General features: G+C 37.8%; 1 protein-coding gene across 2 annotated transcripts in view; it reads right to left on the bottom strand.

Annotated features, from left to right (window-relative positions):
* The window catches only part of COL11A1 (collagen type XI alpha 1 chain), a 233513-nt gene that overhangs the window by 25177 nt on the left and 183952 nt on the right, over window positions 1–24384 (bottom strand). For both annotated transcript variants that reach the window (XM_073356871.1, XM_073356872.1), the window contains 5 exons: window positions 13374–13427; window positions 12665–12772; window positions 12400–12453; window positions 12051–12104; window positions 7353–7406 (listed from right to left, as the gene is read on the bottom strand). In XM_073356871.1, the coding sequence (XP_073212972.1) occupies window positions 7353–7406; window positions 12051–12104; window positions 12400–12453; window positions 12665–12772; window positions 13374–13427 (324 nt within the window). The remainder of the gene's footprint in view (window positions 1–7352; window positions 7407–12050; window positions 12105–12399; window positions 12454–12664; window positions 12773–13373; window positions 13428–24384) is intronic.

Here is a 24384-nt window from a genome sequence, read left to right as displayed (position 1 = left end):
ATTTTTTCCAACATTCTGCATATGATTGAAAGTGACATGTAAAAGGGTCCAACTGACCAAGCAGTTACCTTGGTTTCTGATTTTCAAATGTCAGAAGCCTTCTACCACATACCATCTAAATCGATTATCTTTTGAAAAGCAGGCTGTATGCATTCTAGTTTTGAACAAAAATATGGCTAAATCTTATGCTGACTTTCCTACTTTTCTTTAAGCTTTTACCCATACATTTTTAGAGTGATGCATGGAGTTTTAGCTGCAAGTGATCCAGGCACCTACTTCATACCCATAAAGCTAATATATCAGAATGTGAGTTGACATAGGGCTGAAAAATGCCCCCAAACTGTTTCAGTAAAAAGCTGAAAGGAGACTAAGAAAAAAAAAACAACACTCACTGCTTGAGAGTCCCAGTTCAGTCTGCCTGCTTCAATTGTTACTGAGTCTAAATACCACTTGTCTTTTAAGGAAGTAATGGAAAGTTAGCATTCCATTATTCAGTGGTATCCTTTCTCCCTTCCTTTTTAAACTTCATCAGACAAAATCAATGAATTCAGATCAGATAGTATGGGAAGCAGCTGGTGCAACATTGCAGAATCTGTATGTGCTCACTAAAGAATTTATTTTGGAATCAACAATATACTGCCATGGTTTAATCACTGATTGATTTTCTGGAAATTAGATAAAGGTCCAAACCCAGATTCTGAACAATTAGATACTTAGCTTCCTTTCAGATTTTCAGCTTGTCACCATTTTGGCTTACCAACCATGTATCTGTTAATTTTTGTGGACTTTCTACCTAATGACTTTACCCCACTATCTTTAATTGAAATAGTGAAGCTGAAAAACAATGCATCTCTTTGGAAACACAAGGTTTAAAAGAAAATGTTGGTGGCCCCAACCCAACAAAAAGCAGAGGTTGGGCGGCAAAACTCTTACTGTCCATGATAATTTAGTACGTCCTTGGTCGCCACATAAGAATAATTAGCATTATGAAGTACTTTTCATCTTCAAAGCATTTTACAAACATTAACTGATTCTCCCCACATACCTCCAGTGAAAGACAGTTTTATTATCCTCATTTTACAGATGGGGAAACTCAGTGAAGCAAAGAGGGAGCATGTATCAGAGAGTGTGGGCTGACTTCCATCAGGATAAACCCTGTCAGAAGTTCCTGATGGTAGGAGAAAAAGTAGCCACAGTATCGCCTCCACAAGGGTTGGGTACCATTCATACAGTAAATGGTGACTGCAGGTGTGGAGGTGTGTCCGGGGCAGTGACTGGGCATGTCTACTAAGCTGCCTCTGCTGAAGGTCTTTAGTTGGGGGTGTCCTTATACATTAAAATAAATAAATAAATAAATAGAGCAGATATGTAAAATATACAGTAAGTTATTACTGCCTCTTTGAGGCCCTTTTTCAGGGAAGTACTTAACCAGGTGCTTAAATCCATTTCTCTTCAGAAAAGCACCTAAGCACATGCTTAAGTCCCCTACACTTCAATGGAACTTAAGCACATGCTTAAAGTTCAGCACATTCTTAAATGCTTATTTGAATCAGGGCCTGATTCTGCTAAAATATTAATCCCTGCCTCAACCACTTAGCGTACATTTCTATTTGCATCATGAAATCTATTTCTTAAAAATTCTGTTTATTTTCATCATGTAGGCTACAGTGACTGAATAGAAAAATATAATGCTCTGAAATATTTTATGTAGCTGCTGCTAAGCTCCTTTCAGTAAGAGAATATGAAACTGCTCTTGGATTTATACAGCTAGAATGATTGTTTCAGCATTAAAATGCTATGCTTTTAATTATCAGAGGGGTAGCCATGTTAGTCTGGATCTATAAAAGCGGCAAAGAGTCCTGTGGCACCTTATAGACTAACAGACGCATGCTTTTAATGGCACAATTTGTCCAATCTACTAGTACCTTGAGAAATGTACACCAAAATATCACAAAACTGAGAAAAATATACATATTGGAAAAATTACAACTTAAGTTTCTTTCTACCTTAAATAATAATTAGGCTATTCTCCTATGTTCATACCATGGTCGCTCACTACTTTGGGCTTGCCTAAGGACCAGTAGAAAATATTTTTGGACACACACCTTTCATTTTGGAAATACTTCCATTCCTCTTTAGAGCCTGAGAATTTGAGATTGTTCTTTTTTAAAAAATAGGTGTTTAAACTGATTTTCCCCATGTATGTTTGATAATTCTTCCCCAGGTTTTTAATTATAATCAAATTTCTTAGTAAAACCTATAAACAGGGAAGCAATTTACACTGAATAAAATTTAGTTTGTCAACTAAACGTCCCTGGATTATAAAAATAAAGAGGGTGTGTAACAATTCTGTATTGTATATTGTGCAAAGTCTCATTGGATGGGATTTCCAAAAGGACTCAGCATTGTCATTGGATTCAACAGAAGCAGAACTAAGTCAATATTGAATCCTTTATTAAAAATACATTGAATAGGTATGACTTTTAATCAACTGATATTTTAGGGCAGATAGCTTGCCTCACTCCTCTCTTGTTGTGCACAATCTTGGCAAACCGGAAAATCTGGCCATTCAAACCATGAAGTTGCTGTAACTGAATGTTTCCATTGCTAGAGCTGATGTCTCTAATTTTCTAAGCAGTGTGTCCAAAAATTCATGAAAGATTTTCATGCACAATTACTGTGATTGCTTGCACAATAACCGTTTAAATGTGTGAAGATTTCTGAACATACATTTATCTGATCTGATAAATGCATACAGTTATGAAAATTAGAGCCCTATAACAGATTAGTTGCTTTTTAAAATTTATTTAGATCATTATTAATGTATTCAAGAACTAATTTAATCATTTTTACAAACTATGTAGATGACTGCCACAAAATGTTCTTAAAAATGAAATGGTGGTTAGTTAACTTAGTAAATATAGAGTATTGGTATTGTGAAAATAAGTTTAAACGTAGTATTTAGTTCTGAAGACACACTGCTGTCTCATAAAAACAGCTACTCTACCTGAAGCTGTTCAGAACTGCATAGTGATATATACCTCTATAGTTGAACTCAGAAAAGTAACTTTAATGTGCGTTTGAGTGTATTAACTAGGACACTCGCTTAGAATCTTCCATTTTTGGTCAGCCATAGACTGCACACTTTCTTCTGGGAAAGACGTGACCAAAGTGAACCAGACCTTCATTGTGTCCATGCTAGAATAGTGCGATGCACTTTTCCTGGGACTGCCCACAAAAATCTAAGGATCTTCAGCTGTCACATCATGTTGCTGCACACTTCTTAATACATATTGCTCAGAAACAGCACACCACACCGGTGCTCCAAACATTGCACTGGCTAGCTGCTCTATTCCAGATTCAGTTCACTGTGCCGATTCTGAACATCAAAGGCTTTAGTGTGCTAGTGTAACACCGACAGACCCTGGTCGTCAGCAGGCAGGATCAAACCTGGGGCCTCTGGAGCTTAGTGCATGAGCCTCTACTGCATAAGCTAAAAGCCAACTGGCATTTAGCTAAGGCTATAGAGAAGGCTCATTAATCTGTTTCTCTCTCTCTCTCTCTCTCTAAGTGATCTCAGTGACACTAGATGGGTCAGAACACCACACCCAGAAGGTGTGTGGGTTATACTAGTACCAATTATTTTCTGTAACTGCCTTGCCCTTCACATCCCACCAAGGCAGATAATTCCCAGGCTGAAATTCACAGCAGCTGGCCCTACATTTGGAGCTCCCTACAACCAGAAATCAGGAGCTGAAGTCTTGTAGGACACAGTGGAAAACCCATCTTTTTGAATATGTCCTTGCCCAAGGTATTTGGGAGCTGTTTAACTGGGGCATCTCCTAGGGAACCAATTTAGAACTGATATTAGGATCCAGATTTTCCCAAACTGAGAAACCTAAAGTCATCTCATGAGCATGATTTACCATGACTGAACGGAGAAATCAGATTCAGGTAAATCCCTATGCATCAGTTTTTTTCAGCAGAAAGAAAACATGTTCATGCAACAGGGAACACCAGGCATTCTGGAATAAAGAGTTTCATAAAAGCGGAGTGGGGGATATCTATGTTTGTTTTCATATCTGACCTACACTAATTGATTTTGGATGAATGGGGGGCAGTGTTTGATTTGGAGGGAGAGGCAGCAGCAATAAGTGATTTCGGGGCAGTGACAGAAGTGATTTGGGGAAATAAATGAGGAGAAAAGGCAGGAAAGGGATTTGCAAATAGAAGACTGTGACTGGAAGGGAAAAGGAGGATATGCGGGAGGCAGAAAGAAAATATAAGAAGAGGAGAGAGCCTGAGTGAGAGCAAGATGCTGAGATAAACCTGTCATAGAGCCATGTAAGACTATGCATAGATGTGAATGAGTGGTTGAGTGGGGAGGGATTGATTGAGGAAGGGGGACTAAAGGAATATTGGGAAAGGGAGGCCAAAGAAGGATAATGGGTGAGAGTGATGAATAAAGAATGAGAGTATGTAAATGGAGTAGCTGAAGGAACCACACTTAAGTATTAAATGCAAGCTCAGATTGCTTGTCATTTCACAGAAAGAAAAACAAATTAGAGGGAACATTGTTTTCCAGTAATATGCTGGTCTTCTTGCCACAGCTCTCCACCTTCCCAGAGAGCAGCATTACTACTGAAATGGCATTGCCTCCTAATCAGGAAAGTAGGGTATTTGCCAGCACTTCCTGATAAAGCAGATTCTACTGTATTACTGATTATGTTTAGCAAAGGGTATTTTTAGTTTTGTTTCGCTAACAAAAATATGAAGCCTCAAGTCCTACATTGTCTCTTTCAAGTATAACAGCATAGAATTCTTTACAACCAGCAAAGTTTCACATATTCATGCAATCTAGAATCTGCTGCTACAAAATAATTTCCTAGAGAATTCAAGAATGTGATTACTTGGCAAGAGTAATACATAGTTATTTTGTTCTTTGTATGAACACTAAATTGGAGATTTGCAGTGCCACAAATTAGAAATGGAGTGATTGAGTTTGTGTTTTTACTCTGCATTTTTATCTAAGCACAATCTGACAGTATCTTTATTTTGCTGAGAATAAGCAACAGTCTTTCACTGTAATAAAGCAGGAAGTTGTAATTTGGAGTAGAACAAACATGTTAATATTCAATCAAGCCATATTCCAGTTCTTGTGATAAGATTTCTAATCCTACCATAATCATCTGAAGAATTATAAATGTGTTGTAAATTGGTGCAAATAGATAAAACTAATTAAGCATGTCAGTTCACTCAAGCCTATTAAATAGACCAATTTAACTAATTTTTAAAGCAGGTTTCAGTTTACGTTTAAAGATACCATCCTTTTATTCAGTGTACAAACTGCATCTAATTGCTTTCTGAGGCAGACCTAACGGTTGATGTGTCTACAGCAGTTCTGCAAGTATAACATTTACAGGTTTCTATTAGCTGCATTTGTAAGTCTTGTGAAGCTTCAAAGATCAGGAATGATAGGATAACTTCATATGTTACAGAAATGGATTTTAAAGCACAGAAACTTTGCTGAAGTTCTTATTTTGTATCAGATGATAAAAACCTAAGATCTCTTCAATAACTCTAAGTGTGGAGCTATTTACACACATTACACTGTTGGAGGCACCATAATGGATAATCTATTGAGCCACCTTGTCCAATATTTTGCTTCAGAGGGAAGGTCATATCTTACTTCCCCCACCCTTATGCACCTGGCAAATTTGTGCAATTTCTTTCTGTCCCCAGTTGGTGATGGCAGATGCCCTGAAGCACAATGTCTTGTGTTACCCTTTTAACATCAGCCTTTAGGCATTTTTGACATCTGCAATATTTTTCTGTACTCACAGATCTCCTATACAGCGTGTCTGAGAATACCAGCTGCATAATATTCAGTTCCAAATAGGTGACTCTACATTGGTGTGCTGGCAGAGTTTATCCAATAGTATACTTGAATGTAGATTTTACAAATATGGGAAAAAGGATTAACATTATTTTAACCATTTAAGAGAATACTATTTGTAGCACCCTGGTCCTTTAGGTTTCTGCAGCACTGGGAAATTCACTGAATTCATTGATATTAGTTTTTTTTAAAACTGATTCAGCTGAAATTTTACTGATTCTCATTTCTACTGCAGGGGAAAAAATGCTATCTCTGAGAGTTGTTTCTTACTTTCTCAGGAAGTAACACGTTTGGGAAATGGAAATAAGGCCATTCTGAGATAAGGATATATGAGATTGACTGTCCCTTGTGTCTATGTTCTGCTCAGTGTTAGCAAGAAGGGGCCCATCAGGTTATGGTTCTTGAAATTTGGCCAGCCCCAGCATGAATTAAAACAGCTGGTGCTGGTCTCACCTACACCACTGTAACGTTTCAGGGCCATTCAAAAATTGCTTGAATGTCACAAAAATGTGTGACTTTCATGAAAGTGTGTTAACAGTCAAAAAAAATAAAAGATATTAAACCATCCTAATTTTAGTAACTCCTATACCATGCAGCAACCTCAGCAGCAGTAGGGAAACCTTTCCGATTCCCATTTGTTCTTTCTGGAGAGTTTTTCCTTTAGCTTATGAGCATTCAGACAGTTTACATCTTCCAAAAATATGATTATCTTCCCAGAATTGCAGCAGATTATGTCAGAGTTGAAAGAAAAGAAGTTAATATTACATCAAGAACTAAAAACACAATAGTTTGCTGTGCTGACTACAGAAACTCCTCTTAGCTCTCAGAAAATGTTACACAAACACTGTTTTTTATTATGGCTTCTGTACCCATTCTGGCCAGACTGTGATGACCCATGGAGGTGAGTAGCTGTAAGGTGTTTCCCCCTCTTCCCCTCAGCATATAGACTTCCCACAACTGCAGCCCCTGCACTCTCTCAAGTGCAAGGACTGCTCCCCGCTAATATTCACAGAGAGGGGGCAGGGCTCTAGACCCATTTCTCCCCCTCTCTACATTGGACATTGAAGCTTTCCATCTGTGGACAGGCTACACACTATTATGGGCTGTAGGAACAGTTATGGTCCTCTTGTCTTTGCACCGGCATGCCCCAGGAGACACTGAGCCTTCTGAATTTTGGGAAGTGAGATGCTTTTCTACCCCTGATATGGCTGTGTGGCCTGCAGTCAAGCCAGATATAATGTCTTTTTCAGCACCTGCTTTTCTTTACTTTCTCTCCTGATCATCTTTTCACATTTCTGCTGTTGAAGAGTGAAAAAAAGCCAAACATTTAAAAGCTAGAAACAACATATAAAATAGTAATAACACTGATAACAAGCGCCTGAAATCCTGTTATGGGCTGATTAATACACAATGTCCTGACAAGAGAGATGTACAGAGGCAAATAGAGAAGACTTACTCTCTTCCCAGGAGGACCAGGTGGTCCAGCTTCCCCTGAAGGACCTGGTGGACCCTGTAATTGTAAATGACCCAAATTACTATTTCATGGAATCTTGGTGAATGTCATTGAAGAGCAAAGGTTATTGACTTTCTTAAAAACAACAAATACATTTTGCAATACTACAGTGCCTTTCATTGGACAATCTTAAAGTGCCTTAAGATCAGACAAGTGGGTAACAATGACACTTCCTTACTCCACAAAGCTCTTTTCTGGATCTGGATCCTGTTCAAATTTTGCTCTTAGACAATAGGGTTTACATGGGAGTGAGAGAGAGTCTGGCCCATTGCCTTTACTGTTTTACTAACGGTTCACAGAGTATATCTGACAAGAAACTCCTGCAATCTCCAGGAGAGACACAAGTTCTTTAAAGAGAATGTTTTTGAATCAATGATTTCTTAAAAGAGTAAGGCAGGTCATCTTATGCCATTTGTGTACAAGTTACTACAAAGAAGTGATCAAAAACCTGAAAAACACAGCTGAGTTAACATACAGAGCTACTATTATAGATTATATAATGAGTTAATTAGTTAGTGTTACCTGCTCATGTTACTGAACAAGACAAAATTGTACTGTTGTTTTGCTCCTTTAGCAATAGCAAAGCATCCCAAGCCAAAAAGTGGCTGTACAAAGAACAATATAAGGCATAATATGTTAGCGTACTGTCTGATTCAACTAAAAATGTGGTTGTGTGTTTCAATTGTCTTCACCCATGTGCAGGTTTCTACAGTGATGAAGCAGATCAGGTTGTTACTGAACTAGGCACCACTGATAATTTCATATTCACTTTCATTATAATTCAACTGCTTTTGTTGCTTTTTATATAAAAGCAAACATTTCATGGTACGTGATACTTATTATAAAAATGAATTTTTAAAAATGAAGGATTAATTTCATCACTGATGTAATTCCACTGAAATCACTAGAATTATAACCAGGGCCAAATCAAGTTCAACAAATTAATATGAGTATCCCAAAGAGATGTAATACTGCATTACTTTTTTTTGTTGTCTTGGCACTTAGTTTTTTAAAAAATTCTACAAATCTATAGTGTTGACCAGAACAAATCTTTAGCACCAAAAAATGAACAAACAAAAACGCATGTAGGAAACCTCTAATTAAATACTATAGGAAATAAGGTAACATTAAAAAAAACACTGGGCTTGATTCTAAACTCTGAGCTATGTCTATGCAAATAAAAAATGAAACCAGTTCTTTTAATCTGTAGGGTCTGATCTAACTGAAGACAATGGAAGGACTCCCGTGGAAGTTAGATTGTAGCCCAAAATTGGAATTTTAAAAAGGATCCTAAAGGACTTAGTTACCCAAATTCCATTGATTTTCAGCACCTAACTCCCTTAGGATCTCTTGGAACTCATGGCCCAGACACACAGCAGCATGAATATGTTTATTTTAAATGTTTATTTTAAAAGAAACCTGCATCATTAAGGGAAGAAAACTTTCTGAGAAATCAAGTCAACTTTCTTGTTTAGATACATGACCTCATTTAAGGCTTGATCCTGTGTTCACTGAAGTCATTGGCAAAGCGCCTATTGACTTTAATGATGCAGGATCAGGGTCTTATCCATTATCTACTCAAAATCTACATTTCATGACAAACTGTGATAAATTTGATGCTCATAAAAGTGGTATTTAACTCTTTCAATGTCAGGTTAGTTGGTTCTATGAGTTATAAAGATCACTGTTACTAAAAAATATAAAAGTTTACTTTAAGAACGGCCATACTGGGGCCAGATCAATGATCTGTCTAGCTCAGTATCCTGTCTTCTGACAGTGGCCAATGCCAGGTGCTTTAGAGAGAATGAACAGAACAGGCAGTCATTGAGTGAGTCATCTCCTGTTGTCCACTCCCAGCTTCTGTCAGTCATAGGCTAGGGACACGCAGAGCATGGGATTGCATCCCTGACCATTGTGGCTAATAGCCATTGTTGAACATGTCCTTAATGAATTTATCTAATTATTTTTTGAACCCTGTTATAATTTTGGTCTTTACAACATGTTCTGGCAATAAATTCCACAGGTTGACTGTTTGTTATCTGATGAAGTATTTCCTTTTGTTTGTTTTAAACCTGCTGCCTATTAATTTCATTTGGTGACCCCTGGTTCTTGTGTTAAGTGAAGGAGTAAATAACACTTCCTTTTGCAAACCATTCATGATTTTACAGAACTCAATCATATCCCCACATAGTCATCTCTTTTGCAAGCTGAAAAGCTGAATATCTCTCTCATATGGAAGGTTTCAGCGTAGCAGCCATGTTAGTCTGTATTCGCAAAAAGAAAGGAGTACTTGTGGCACCTTAGAGACTAACAAATTTATTTGAGCATAAGCTTTCGTGAGCTACAGCTCACTTCATCAGAAGCATTCAGTGGAATGCTGTAGCTCACGAAAGCTTATGCTCAAATAAATTTGTTAGTCTCTAAGGTGCCACAAGTACTCCTTTCCTTTTCTCATATGGAAGCTGTTCCATACCCCTAATATTTTTGTTGCCTTTCTCTGTGTCTTTTCCAATTCTAATATATCTTTTTTGAGATGGGGTGACCAACACTGGATGCAGTATTCAAGGTGTGGATATACATGGATCTATATAGTGGTATTATAATATTTGCTGTCTTATTATCTATCCCTTTCCTAATGGCTCCTAACATTGTTAGCTTTTTTGACTGCTGCTGCACACTGAATGGATGTTTTCAGAGAACTATCCACAATGAGTCCAAGATCTCTTTCTGGAGTGGTAACATCTAATTTAGAGCCCATCATTTTGTATGTATATTTGGAATTATGTTTTCCAATGTGCATTACTTTTCATTTATCAACACTGAATTTTATCTGCCATTTTGTTGCCCAGTCACCCAGTTTTGTGAGATCCCTTTGTAACTCTTCACAGTCTGCTTTGGACTTAACTATCTTGAGTAATTTTGTATCGTCCACAAATTTTGCCACCTCACTGTTCACCTCTTTTTCTAGATCATCGGTGGATATGTTGAACAGCACTGGTCCGGGTACAGATCCGAGGGAACACCGCTATTTATCTCTCTCCATTCTGAAAACTTACTATTTATTCCTATCCTTTCTTTCCTCTCTTTTGATCAGTTACTGATCCATTAGAGGACCTCTCCTCTTATCCCATGACTGCTTACTATGCTCAAGAATCATTGGTGATAGACCTTGTCAAAGGCTTTCTGAAAATCCACAGGCTCACCCTTGTCCACCTGGATGTTGATCCCCTCAAAGAACTATAATGGAGTGGTGAGGCATAATTTCCCTTTACAAAAACCATGTTGACTCTTCTCCAACAAATTGTGTTAATCTATTTGTCTGATAATTCTGTTCTCTACTATAGTTTCAACCAATTTGCCTGGTACTGAAGTTAGGCTTACCCACCTGTAATTGTCAGGATTGACTCTGGGGCCTTTTAAAAAAAAAAGCTATCCTCCAGTCATCTAGTACAGAAGCAGATTTAAATGATAGGTTACATACCACACTTGGTAGTTCTTCAGAACCCTTGGATAAATAGCATCTGGTCCTGGTGATTTATTACTGTTTAATTTATCAATTTGTTCCAAAACCTCCCCTATTGACACCTCAGTCTGGGACAGTGTCTCAGATTTGGCACTTTAAAAGAATGGCTCCAGTGTGGGAACCTCCCTCATATCATCTGCAGTGAAGATTGATTCAAAGAATTCATTTAGCTCTTCTGGCTCAATTTATAACCACTTAAGTAGGTGGTTAGAACCCTTATAAATATTAACCTAGAGAATTTTGAAAATATATTTTCAGACTAATTCATCAGTACAAATGTAACATTAGTCCGGAAGAGACATTGAGCAACAATGTTCATTAGGAATTTCCCCCAACTGCCCCTTTTGCTTAGAAGCATTCAGCATACTATTAGGTTCCCATTAGCACTAATGAGATAACTGCCACATAAATGGCATTTGTGTATACATCTCTCATGTACTGATAGCTGAATAGACTCACCAAATGGGAATGCCATGAGACCTACTGGATAACGTTGTAGGACTGAACAGTTTGATAAGTTATTTGGCACGAAGAACTAACATTTTTAAAACTACTTTCTTAGTCTCTTGAGTCAGAAATGTAGATGCAAATTTTCTGAAGCTTACAAATACCCCTCCCCCTGCCAGTGCACAACCTAGCTCCATCCATCCCTTCCCTCTAATTAAAAACCTCCCTTTCTCCATGCTGTACTGAACTATAGCAGGGATTTCCCTCTCAGACCCTTTTGATGCTGGAAATAAGGCACAATGTTATCCACCTTAGATTCTAAGACTTGTGCTCATTCAGCACACAAACTGAGGGAAGTTATATAGCTATTGCTCCCTCTCAGGCTATAAATGACTCAATTTCTATTGCTTCATATGTTACCACAAAACATGTGCCCCCATTTGAAAAAAAATGGGCAGCACAAGCATACACAAAGACCTAATATGATTTGGGCTCTATGGAATTTAACTTACAATATACAGTGAACTATAAAAAAGAATTTATTTAGAACATATTTTTGAAAATATCTGCATTTATAGAAAGCTTTCTACTTATTTAGCAGAAGCTGCTTTCTTAGCATGGAGGAATACAGAGCACAAATAAAATAAAAATGTTAGAGACAGTTTACTTACAGGTTGACCAGGATCACCATCTTCTCCCTTCTCCCCACCAGTACCATCTTGACCCTAAAGAAATCCCAGGGAGAGAGAGACAACATTTAAATCAGTTGAATTTTGAAAAATAGTCTCATTTATGGTCTCACCCATAATGTATGTTGTTCTTCTATAGGACATTTTCTTGAAAACTTACTATAAAGTTTTGGTAAAATGAATTAATTTTAAGATTCTGAAACCAAAAGCAGCCAGAAAAATACCTCTCCCAGGGCAGATCTCTTTCCCATTGAAGTTAAGGAGAGTTTTACCTTTTGACTTCAGTGGGAACCAAGATTAGCCCCTAAATTTAGTTTGTAAGAATACTTACAGCAGGGCCAGGTTCACCAGGGGGACCAGGATCTCCGGGGAAACCAACAGGGCCCTAGACAAATGGGAAAGAAAGCAAGGCTGAATTCATGCAACAAAATGTATGTTAAAAGTCATTACAAAGTATTTCAGCTAGAAAAGCACAATTGTATATACTCCAGAAATGCATATACAATCCTATAAAAGTGTTAAATAAAATGATGTGTTGTTTGGTGCAATAAGTTTCACACCAGTGCCCTTATTTTTAAATTAGTAGGCTCACTTACTGGATTACCCTTAGGCCCATCATCACCTGGAGGTCCTTTGGCACCTGGAGGTCCAGCAGCCCCAGGTGGACCAGCCTCACCTTTTTCTCCCCTTTCACCTTTTGGTCCCTGTAAACAACATAAAATTGTTAGCTTTCTGGAACTAGTACACTCAGAATATGTAAGAAAAGGAAGATCTACAAGTTAATGGGAGCAAAAAAGATGCTCTGAGACATTAATTGTGAAATTTGATCATAAAGGCTTGTCTTTGGAATAGAAATGGGACCCAAATCAATCCCTAGATTGGAACACCCACAGATCTCAGGGCAGTTTCAGATCCACATCAGCATGAAGATATTGATGCTCAGGCCCATCTCTAGTTTGGAATGAACTTTTCCACTAACAAACAGAGACAAATCTAGCTGGAAGAAATATATTGATGAAATACATAAACTTGATTGTAAAATACACGATAAGCTTGACAGGAGAAGAAATAAATGTTCTCTCACACAATTGCAAGATTCCTTTTGTCTTCCAGTTATTATACAAGATGTGGGCTTTAGCTAAAGCCATTTGCATTTCACAGACATGAAGAAAATATGAAGAAAGCATGAAGCAGCTGCGTGAAGAATCTGATTGCACAGAACCTGAAATTCCTTTAAAGGAAGTTTTTAGTAAGTACTTTATTTTAGTAGAATAATAGTAATTAAAACAAACAAAGAATACTCACGCCTGGGCCAGATTCTCCAGGAGGTCCAGGGTTACCAGCTTCCCCAAGCTCACCCTATAAAAAAATGAGTGCAAATTAATGTCGTACTGGCATTACTGGTAATACTCCCCTGTATTTACCTGTATTATTATGACTTCTCTTATAGTTTGAAAACTAGGCTCTCAGAAACAGTTATGCATGTGAGTAACTTCACCCATGTAAGTAGTCCTATTGCATGCAATGAGACTACTCAGGTACATTGATTTACTCACATGTGTTTTTGCAGAATCCGGGAAGGAGGGAGATTATCAAACTCAACTTTCAATGGGAGCTGGAAACTAAACTTCCCTATGTCCCTTTTAAAAATCTCCCCTTTAATTGTCTCCTTTTTTGTCCTTTCTTCCTAATCAGAGAAAAGTCAAACATATATATTGGTCATCTGCATCTTTCTTCCTGTGAGCTATGTTTCTGGAAGCAAATCCTTGCAAATTAGCAAATACTAATTGAACATGAATTTCAAATGATTTTAGACATTAGCACTAGAGTTAGTACTATAATAAATAATAGCAAAAAGAATAAAATAATAAAAACACCTAATAAAATTTTCACCAGAGGCCACAAAAGCACTCAGTGTTTTATCAATAATGGGAATTGTTTAGTAAACCAGATGCCTTCTAAGAGAACACCATATACAAATAATCTGCCCAAAGTAAAAGATTACACTGTATTAAGTGAACATTTAAGTTAATTTATTTTCTTTGAACCAATGCACAGTACTGTACATGTCAGGTCTGTCTTTTCAGCCATTCCTTTTAAAGTGTAGTTATGAGTGATTATTTTCTAGCTCAGTGGACTGTTAAATAAACTTCAGAGAAAAGTAGCTTGTTACTAAAATGTTCTGTTGTTAATAATGCCCCAAATATACAACTCTCTGAATGTATAACAGAACCTCTTTTCTAACTGTTGGCAGGAGCTCAAGTGAAAAATGCATATTTTAACTTAAAGGATTTCTCAATTTAACTGTCAGTATGTGAAATTACTGACATATGTCTGCTCAGAAAATTAAAAAAAGTAAAACTAGAAAAGTTCTCAATTTTCTCCAGTAGCAAAATTAAGACTAAAGCTAAAATACCTTCTTTAAAACAACTATGTGCAGTACCTTGCCCTACAGGAGAAAGATTATATTATTCTGTTCACTGTTAGAGGCAATTAGATCATCTTCAGTTCCTCAGCTCCTCAGAAACAACTTTAAAATACCCTTGGTGAATCTGGCTTTAGAAATTGTAGTGTTTTATTATGCTTGTTACTCTAATTTTGCAACAGTCTAAAATCTTATTGTTTTATTAGTAGTAATGATCTTTCTGAGGTACTTAGGATTAAGTAGGCTTCTGCAATAAAATATTTATACTATTTTAAAAATAAAGTTTTGTGAATAGTTCAGTTTAATGGGCTTGCTTTAAAATTTGTTTTCGAAGGAATTTCACAATCTTCACTGTCTTGTTCTCTGCAGAGATCTTATTAATTATTATTATTATTGTTTCTCTGTACATGCCTACATCTGTAAGGTTAGTTTTATGCGGCTAGGGAGAATTTGAACAAGTCTCTGAGCTAGCAAGCAGATCAGCTTTTTCTTGGGTTATTCAGGCACGTGAAAAATTGATACATATATACAAAATGTAAAAAAGGCCAAAATATGAGCCTTTATAACCACTTTTAACAATATTAAACAGCCTGCAGCCTGATTCACCCTTATGGCAATATCCGTGCCATGTGGAGGCCCATTAACGTCAATAAGACTTCCAGATGTAAGGGACTGTAATCAAGCTGTATGATCGAGGTCTCATTTAGTGAGGTGCATAAGAACTAATCAGGGACCCAGTTGTGTCTGTCAAGCTCCTGATGGTGCACAGTTGCTCACTGAGTTTCCCAGTGTGTGATTACGATATAGTTTGCTCTTCTGCTTCCCTCGATGAGCTTTTAATCCAATCTACGAAGAGGGAGGAAGGGAAGGGGCTAGGAGCCTTCCCTGTCCTCTGTGAGGTTTGTTCAGGGACGCATGAAGAGCACAAGTGCTGCACTCTCAGGCACTCTCAGTTGTGGTTGGCCCATAAGTGGTCCTTGAAAGGGTAAGAAGGCTTCTGGTGAGTCCCCTCTTAGGGCATCTGTGTAAGTGCCAGCTACAATCTGGCCACATGTAAGGACTATATATAAACTCATAAACAGATCCCTGAAACAAATATGACCTTTCCACTATCTAATGTTTTGTAGTATGAAATCCAGCCTTTGCATTTTGTCTATAGTGGATCTCATGCTGCAAAACATAAAATGGTGTGAAAGTTCATGGTTGTTTCACACAGCTTTTTATTGAGTTTAGACAGTGCTTATGTGGAGCAAGATGGCCCTATCTGGCCGTGGATATATATTTAGAGAGTGCATATTTAGATCACAGATGTTAAATAGACGAATAATTAATACACTGTAATTTTGTAATGAAAATATTTCTTTTTTGCCTTTTGGCTGAGCTCAAGGGTGGTATCAATTCAATATCTGATTCATCCTCCACATGAGAACTGTCTCATTTTCTTGAAGGGAAAAAGATTTGTTGATCTAATAGACCTATTCTGTCTCTAAGTACTGCAGGCCCTTAATCAGATCTTACTCAGGCAAAACCTGAGAGACATCACTGGAAGCTTTTCTTAACAAGATCTCAGTAAGGACATTGGCAGTTGTTCCTAAACTACAAAGAGTGATATAATCCCATTGATGTGTTTAAATCTGGAATCTTAGTTTCATTATTCACGGAGAGTAATTTGTATTAGACTAAAGGTCCTAATTTTAAGTAAAATAATTCTAGAAAATATGGAATAGCAAAAAGATAGTGGATAGAAGGCTGCCACCTTCTGGTTATGCTACGGAATATTACCGTTGGTTTTGTAAGCATGTGAAAACATTGAAACACCAATTCTGAATGACAGTCAGTGTGCAGGGGGTTTAATCACCATTCTGTTTCTTTGTCTTCCTCACAAAGAAATGTCCAAGTATGAAAAGGTTATTATGAAGACAGAAGTGAGATCAGCTCCAGAGATGCACATAGCCTCTAAAAGAGGTTACATTTATTGAGCTATGTTCAGCCCTGATTTACATGGGCTTAAGCGATACACAGGTACTATGCTGACCCTCGGCCTGAGGGGTGAATTTCATCCTACAGGAACCAAATTGCTCTGATTCCAGGAAGAAATTTTATCATGTGTGCGGAGAGATCAGTATATCATGCAAAGGTATTAATTAAGGGCCAAATCTTGTGCTGGTGTAAATTGCCATTGCTCAATTGACTTCATATAGCAAAGTGTAATGACTTGTTATAGCATTCTTAAAAGAGTTCCAGATCATAGGATTCTGAGAAGGAATAACAGACATAAAATTAATGATTTCACCTTTCCTTCAGTTCATGGACACATGTAATTTGCATCATTCACCAGAGACAACACGTAACTCTTGATGGCGGGGAGGGCACAATTTAAAGGTTCTGGCGGCACGTGACTGCCACACGCATCGCCTCTGGGCTGAGGAGCAGCAGCATATCCAGGAACACCAGGGCACCAGTGAGCGAGCAACTCAAGGAGCATCTCATGGCAGCCGGGCTCTGTCGGCCAGCACTGGGCTCCTTTGTGGGAGAGGCAAAAGCACATCAGGGCACAGCTCAGAGCTGTGCTGCCTGTCCTGCCTGGGGAGCGTCTGGTCGCGCAGAGGCGGCCTGGCTCAGGGAGGGCTGCTGGGCAGCTAGCCAGCACACCGGCTCCCACAGCGCAGAGAGCCAGAGGCCTGAGCAGGCCAGGCAGCTCCCACCTGCTGGCTCCTGGCAGGAGTCAGGCGACAGTTTTAAACTGTGGAGTGTGCCAGCTAAATGGAAGGTGAAAATCACATGACCCCACGTACCCTTGCACATGTTGCCTCTGCCATTGACTGATTCTGCCTGCTCCACATTATGAAAAGGCATAATTAATATAGGGGTGGCACAACATTCAGTGCATACCCATGCTTTTATTACATTATGTTTGTACTGTATTAAATAATAATACATAACACTTATGTTACACTTTACAGTTGCTGAGAGCTGTACATAAGAGTATTTACTAATGACATCCATGACCACAAACAAACTTCCACTAGCATCCTGTGTTTATTTTTGGTCGGCCATCTAGAAGAGAAGTTAGGGTTTTATTTGTATTTATTTCTGTTTTATTTTTGTGCTAGAGAACCCACAGATTTTCCAAGTTTAGGATGATATTAAAACAAATCTTTTTAAAGAGTACAGTAGAATCTCAGATTTATGAACTGACCAGTCAACCACAGACCTCATTTGGAACTGGAAGTACATAATCAGGTGGAAGCAGCAGAGACAAAAAAAAAAAAAAAGGCAAATACAGTACAGTACTATGTTAAACATAAACTACTAAAATAAATAAAGGGAAAGTTTAAAAAAAAGATTTGACAAGGTAAGCAAACTGTTTCTGTGTTTGTTTCATTTAGATTAAGATGGTTAAAAGCAGAATTTTTCTTCTGCATAGTAAAGTTTCAAAGCTGTATTAAGTCAATGTTCAGTTGTAAACTTTTGAAAGAACAGCCGTAACGTTTTGTTCCAAGTTATGAACATTTCAGAGCTACGAACAACCTCTATTCCTGAGGGTTTCCTAACTCTGAGGTTCTAACTGTAAATTTAATTTAGAGCCTGGCAAACAGTTAAGGACAAATTTTCAGAAGTGCTGAGCATTTCCAACTCCAAATGGAATCAGTGAGAGGTGGTAGCTGTTTCCCACCTCTAAAAATCAGGCCCAAGTGTCATATTACAGATAGAAAAGAATGGATTTATAAGACTACTTCTGAACCTAGGGCATTACACTTTTCAATTAAATATATGGGCAACAAGCTGCATGTATATCTTACATGCAGTTTATCATGCTTTTCCCCCTAAGTACTTTGGCATACAGCATCACCTTACCAGTTCAAACTATGCTGGTAGGTTTTGTTCTAATACTTTTTCTAATTATAAGCTGCACAAAGAGTATACTTTGGGGAGAAGTTTGTTTTTAAGTGGTTATGCTTGAGTGTAATGGAGAATCTCACCATTTCAGGGAGGCTATAAGCATTAATAATGCAACATTACATGCACATTTGTACTGAAGATGCCTTTGATCGGTTAGGCCTATATTTTGTGTGTATAGTGGAGGAATCAACAGGCTGATTAAAAACACATCACATTAAATATGCTAAAAATTGTTTATAGTTTGCTAGCAGATAAAGGGGCCTTTGAAGCACAAGTATTAACAACTGAATATCTCCTTTTAGTCCAGTCTCGCAAATACTAACGTGATCAAATGTTGCGCTTCACTACTCAATAGGAACAGGGAGGATGTCAAAATGTTCTTCCACACTTTACAAAGAACTGTGAATCATATTATCTAGCATGAGGAGCCTACCCTGAAGGGACTGTAAGGCCAAAGCATGCTTATGCATTAAACACCATTGAAAGAAAATATAAAGAAGAAAGGGAAAAGACATTCTTAGTTTTGTAGGGTGAACAACCCTACCATTGCTAGAACAATGTCTGAGTGTAAATGATTCATACAGCAGAGACTCGTTTTGACAGAACAATTCTCTAGGATTTCAGAAAACTGGTCGAGCTCATTATGTGGAATTTAAATTAAGAAGAAATGTGTCTTCACTGAGAAACCTAGCATGTACTTAAAGCTTGGGAATAGTAAAGCAGAAGACAAGTAATTAGAAGAAATAATAATAAAAAAAACCCTAGCAAAATAATGTGCTCGAAAGCATTTGTATATGAATGCAGAGAATATGGGAAATAAGAAGAAATGAAAATGATACCCAGTGATGCAGTGTGTGAATTCATGTTCTTGAATTAAACCTAGTGGGAATAATTCTCACACGTGAATGTAAATGGGGGCTTAAAACCATACAGAAGAAATAAGAAAGGGAAGAAAAGGAGCAAGGGTGGTAGTATGCCACAATTTTTACAAAATAACTGGGATATAATTTGATCATGAGGATATATTTTAGGTAAAAATATAAAGGGTGAAATCCTTGCTTCATTGAAACCAGTGGCAAAATTCCCATTGACCTCAAGGAGGCCAGAATTATACCCAAGGATTTTTTTAATTATTTTTTTACAAGTTTTTTTTACAAGCAACTACGGTCAGGGCCCTCAAGACCAGATGAAAATGAAAATGAGAAATATAGGGACAATTAAGATGTTCAGAAGTGAAGGATGCTGGATGAGAGGATTTTGGCTCCCCAGTCATCTGTGTGATGACAAATACAGATAAACATGGAAGAAAGGGGTTCCTATGTACACAAAGAACAACTTAACAGCTCTAGGAATAGAAGAAACTACCTTGGATATACTTCCTAACAGTGCAATTTTCAGTTAGGTACTGTGTACAGAGACATGATGTTATGGACCAACGTGGTAATAATCTCTCTAGACACGACGTCAGGTCTTTAATAAGAGTGAATCTAGACATTCATTCCTGGGTCCTCCGTACCAAAAATATGTCAACACATGGAAGGCAATTCAGAGAAGGAAAACCAAAAGTATTAATGAAATGGAGGAAACGAGGCGTAAGGAAAGATTAACTAGTTATAAGCTTTGTCAAACAATATTTATGTAGGGATATTATAGTCTTCTATGTGTTTGAAAGGTATAAACGTAAAGAAAGGAGAAAAAATATGTAGAGCGTGAAAAAAGGCTTAAACCAATAGTAATGGAATGAAGAATCTCTTAAAAAAAGTGATGGTAGTTCCATCTCTTATTTTAATTTAAACTTGGACTGGGCAAAGCATTGGGAAGATAACTTGGAAATTATCTTGCTGACCGATCTCATTGTACACTGTGAAAACTGTGAGCAAGATGGTTTAGATCCTGCATTACACATCCTTTGAAGGTGATAGACAGTTGTCTTCTATCTTTTCAAAACAGCGGGGGAATTCAGAACACCTGATCAGCCTTCCTTAGCTGCTGAAGCAACAGCTCATGGTCAGTCTTGCTGAGATGTGCAGCATGATGAAAAGGTCCAAATAATCCTGATCTAAAAGCAGGAAGTGATTAATTATGACCTTTTCTGTTATGGTTTTACATCCAAAGGAAGGATAAGACCTAGATGGGAACCAACCTAGATTGTTGATGTCCAAGAGCATCTGGTATTGAACAGTCCATGCCTCTCAACCACTCTTACTTTGTATATTATAGGAAACAGTCCTGAACTGACTGTTTTTTAACAGATCCCTGTCTCTAATTTCTATATTTGATTCAGTAAATAAAGCCATACTCTCACCTATATGTCAGAGTTTTTCAGGTCTAGATGTTGGAAATAGCTAGTAACCCTGAATCACAGTATAACAAAAACTAAGGTCTATCGAAGCAGAAACTTATATGGCACTAACTTGTAATTGTGTTCTTTTTAAAGTCTTGTTGCATCTACATTTTTTTTTGCCTTGATATACTACAGAAGAAAACCTGAGATTGTGTCTGAGTAAAACTAAGGCTAATGACCAAAAATAGGATGTTTACAGTCACTACAAGTATTTGTGTAGTAAGAAATGACCCACTGCAAGGGTGGCAGAATCTGACCCTCTAGAACATGGTGCTGATTAACTAAATGACCAAATGAACCTCACTTTTGTCATTAGCAGTAGTATTACTGATACCCACTTTTAGGGATTGTTCTGCAGTTTACGTAGGCAAATAACATGTTTGTATGCAGCATGATACAAAAACACAAGCTGCAATGTACAAAGTATGAAATCTGATTGAAGTATTATTCTTAAGGTGAACTGGTAAAATAAATAGTAATTACCAAAGGTATTTGAGAAAAATATTACTAGCAAGAAATTTCAATATTAACTAAGCTATACTTTACCTGTATGACTTTGGATACATAATGGTCAGCTACATAATGATTGGATACCTCTGTCCTTCTCTTGATAGCCATCAAAAAGGTAATTAGCATATTATAATGTTTGGGGGTATGATCTACCTTTACTGGAGAAGAAGCAACTCTGAAACCCAATCTATAAATACCTATTAAATCCAATATGTAAATGTGATATTTGCCCAACCAACATAAACCTGCAACCAGACACATCCTTTTTAAATTAGTGCCAGAAAATCCTAGCATTATATCTACTAATACTTAAGGGGACCACCATAGATTTTGTCTACCCAAAATATTTAATTTTTCTTTAAAAAAGGGGGGTTTTCCCTTGCAGTCCCTGTTGTTCTCTATATCCACTGATATGAATAAATTTAAAGTCTTATGATTAGATTTATCCCCCTCCCCCATATCTACAATCTTGAACATTCAAACATGTTTTTGGTTCTCATCCCAGAGAGACAAATCCTGCAGCCCTTAATGTAGGCCAAACTGCCACTGAAGACAGCCTTAGGGAATCATGTCACATGCTTTGGAGATTAAGTGGAATATAGAATCATGCAACCATGCAGAAGGGCATGTTGCTTTGTATCTTTTTTAGCAATTACTAATAAAACACACTAGAGCTGCAAGAATGCTGACATTATCAGAAGGTGGGGAGAGACATAGACCAAATACATATCTCTAACAAAAGGGAAAGCAGTGAAACACTGACAACTCCAGACTCAACAAAAGCAGTAACATGCAATGTCTAAATCCCAAGTCTAGTGCTTTTATCTGGCTAGAATAGTTACCCCATAATCCACTGATCTCAGAAAACAAAGAAGGGACACAAAGTAGGACACATTTTCCATCCTCACTAGTCTCATGGTACATCACTGCAGTACTCCACCTCCTCCCTGAATACTGGCAAGTGATTTATTTCATGGGCAGATAAAAAAAAATGATGAAGCATCTGCAGATTCTATTAAGATGATAGCTTGGACACACTGATAAGAAGCAGTGATTCCTTTTGACATGACCCAAATATGACAGGATTGTTTGAAGGAAGCTCATTTTAATGAGAGAGAAAAAGAGATGCGTAACCTAAGTTTTATGGGGGATGTCAACAATATTGAAATGCATCATAAGAAAGATGTTTTTGTTGGCACAGAGAAATGAAAAGCTTGCAAGGTACTGTAAGGTGAATTGCGGTCTTGGGGATTTTTTTTTTTTACTATTGTTATTATCATCTTTACAAATGATCCAAGGTAAGCAGGGGCAGCTTCCTTGCCTTCTGTCAGGGAATAATACCTGGGGCTCAGAAAAATAGAGTTGCATCCTTCCTGAGAGTGATTAAGAAATGGCCCATAACACATACAGATTATTTTGATTGACCTGCAACTGCAGCTAGTGTCTTGGAATGTATGGTTGTGATGGATTTCCCCTAGAGGTATGAGAGCTGTGTATTGTACTAAAAGAATATGCAGAGGATTCATGGTGATGAAAGGCAACAAAATTTAAGTATGGTTTCTTAAGTACTTGAGTTCATCTGTGATGAGAGAAGGACAAGGGTAGAAAGGAACCTGTGTATTAAGCTATCTGCTGGATGAGGGAAGAAAAAGGAGGTAAAACAGAATATAGTTATCTTCTGAAAGACTATCAATGTCCTTTGCTTGCCTTCCTCCCTCTTTAGGACCCATCAACCAAAATTTTAAAATATACATTGTTACAAATAAATCAGTTCTTCCACAGTGTTTTGGGGAAATAAAATATTCAAGAACAATCATACATAATTTCTCAACAAATCAATTATAACTGTCCAAGACATGGTCTTATTTCTACTTTTTCATCTTTCTATGAGTATATCCATTATATTATTTATGAATATATATATTATATTATTTTGGACAAAAGTCCCTAGAATGCTGTGTATACCTGTTCCACATTCACCTTGGCAAAATGAAGGGTGAGCATAATATAGCTCAGCACAGAGACTCAGCATGGAGGCAGGAGATGGAAGTCTACATTATTAACCATAAAATCTTGAAGTGCTAATGCTACATACAGGGCTAGATCTTCAGCTAGTGTAAATCAGCACCAGACCTTTGACTTCATTGGAGCCCAGTCTATTTACTTCAGTAAAGGATATGCTCTCTGATGCTTGAGGACCAATTTAGCTGACCTCACAGATATAATTAACACTGATACATCGTATAATATCTGATATTTTAACATTTCAGATATTAGGGAAAATCGTGTGCTAAGCTACACTGGCATAAAATGCAAGAAACACCAGTGAAGCCAATATAATTACTCTGGAGTTTATGCTGATGTAACTAAGGGTAGTCTAGACTGCAAGGTAAGCACTTTTAATGGGACTCAAGTCAGCTGACCCATGTTAAGAGAACCCTGGGCTTAAGCATTTACATTGTATTTTAACCCTATATTAATGTTTTTCTAACCTGTGGTCAAACCTGTCCTTCTGGCATCTGCACTGCAGTGTGCACACCCAAGTCAAAATAACCATATCTACGAATCCCTACCCTCCCTCTCCCGGAAATGTGGCTGCTCTAACCCTAGGGTTGTGATGCCCTTTGAGAAAACTTTACTGCCCACCTTGCATGTTACCAGGAAGCAGCTCACTCTCCAAAAGGCTTGATCAGTTCACTCTCCATTGCAAACCCAGGGGCTCTCTGATAGTGTGCTTGCAGATTGGTGATTAGAAGAGAATGGGCTAACACTGACCTGAGCTGCTGCCAGGGGGTGGCTTCCTTTTTCAGTAGAGTGGACTGTAGATTGTTGGGTTAGAGAGGACTAAGGAAGTTGTCCCATTGAATTGTGGGATACTTCTGGCTAACTCCTGGACCCAAATCAACTATGTTTAAACTACAAAGCAATTGGGCTTGGACCCTGTGGCGTTTAGATGTTGCTTGTAATTATTAGAATTGGGAGCACTGGCTGTTGGGAGTCTGAAAGGACAGGAAACAGGAAGGATGGGGGAGGAGTTGAAGAGGCTGAGGGAGAGCTACTGAGGGTGCAGCAGCAGCTTGGGAAAGAGGTTTCCACTTTAAAAAATAAAGTCCTGTAGAAGTTTGTTAGTACCT

Source organism: Lepidochelys kempii, chromosome 8 (genome assembly GCF_965140265.1).
Source record: "Lepidochelys kempii isolate rLepKem1 chromosome 8, rLepKem1.hap2, whole genome shotgun sequence".
Classification (NCBI taxonomy): domain Eukaryota; kingdom Metazoa; phylum Chordata; order Testudines; family Cheloniidae; genus Lepidochelys; species Lepidochelys kempii.
The sequence above is the reverse complement of the archived record's forward strand: the minus strand, read 5'-3'. Positions and strand labels throughout refer to the sequence as shown.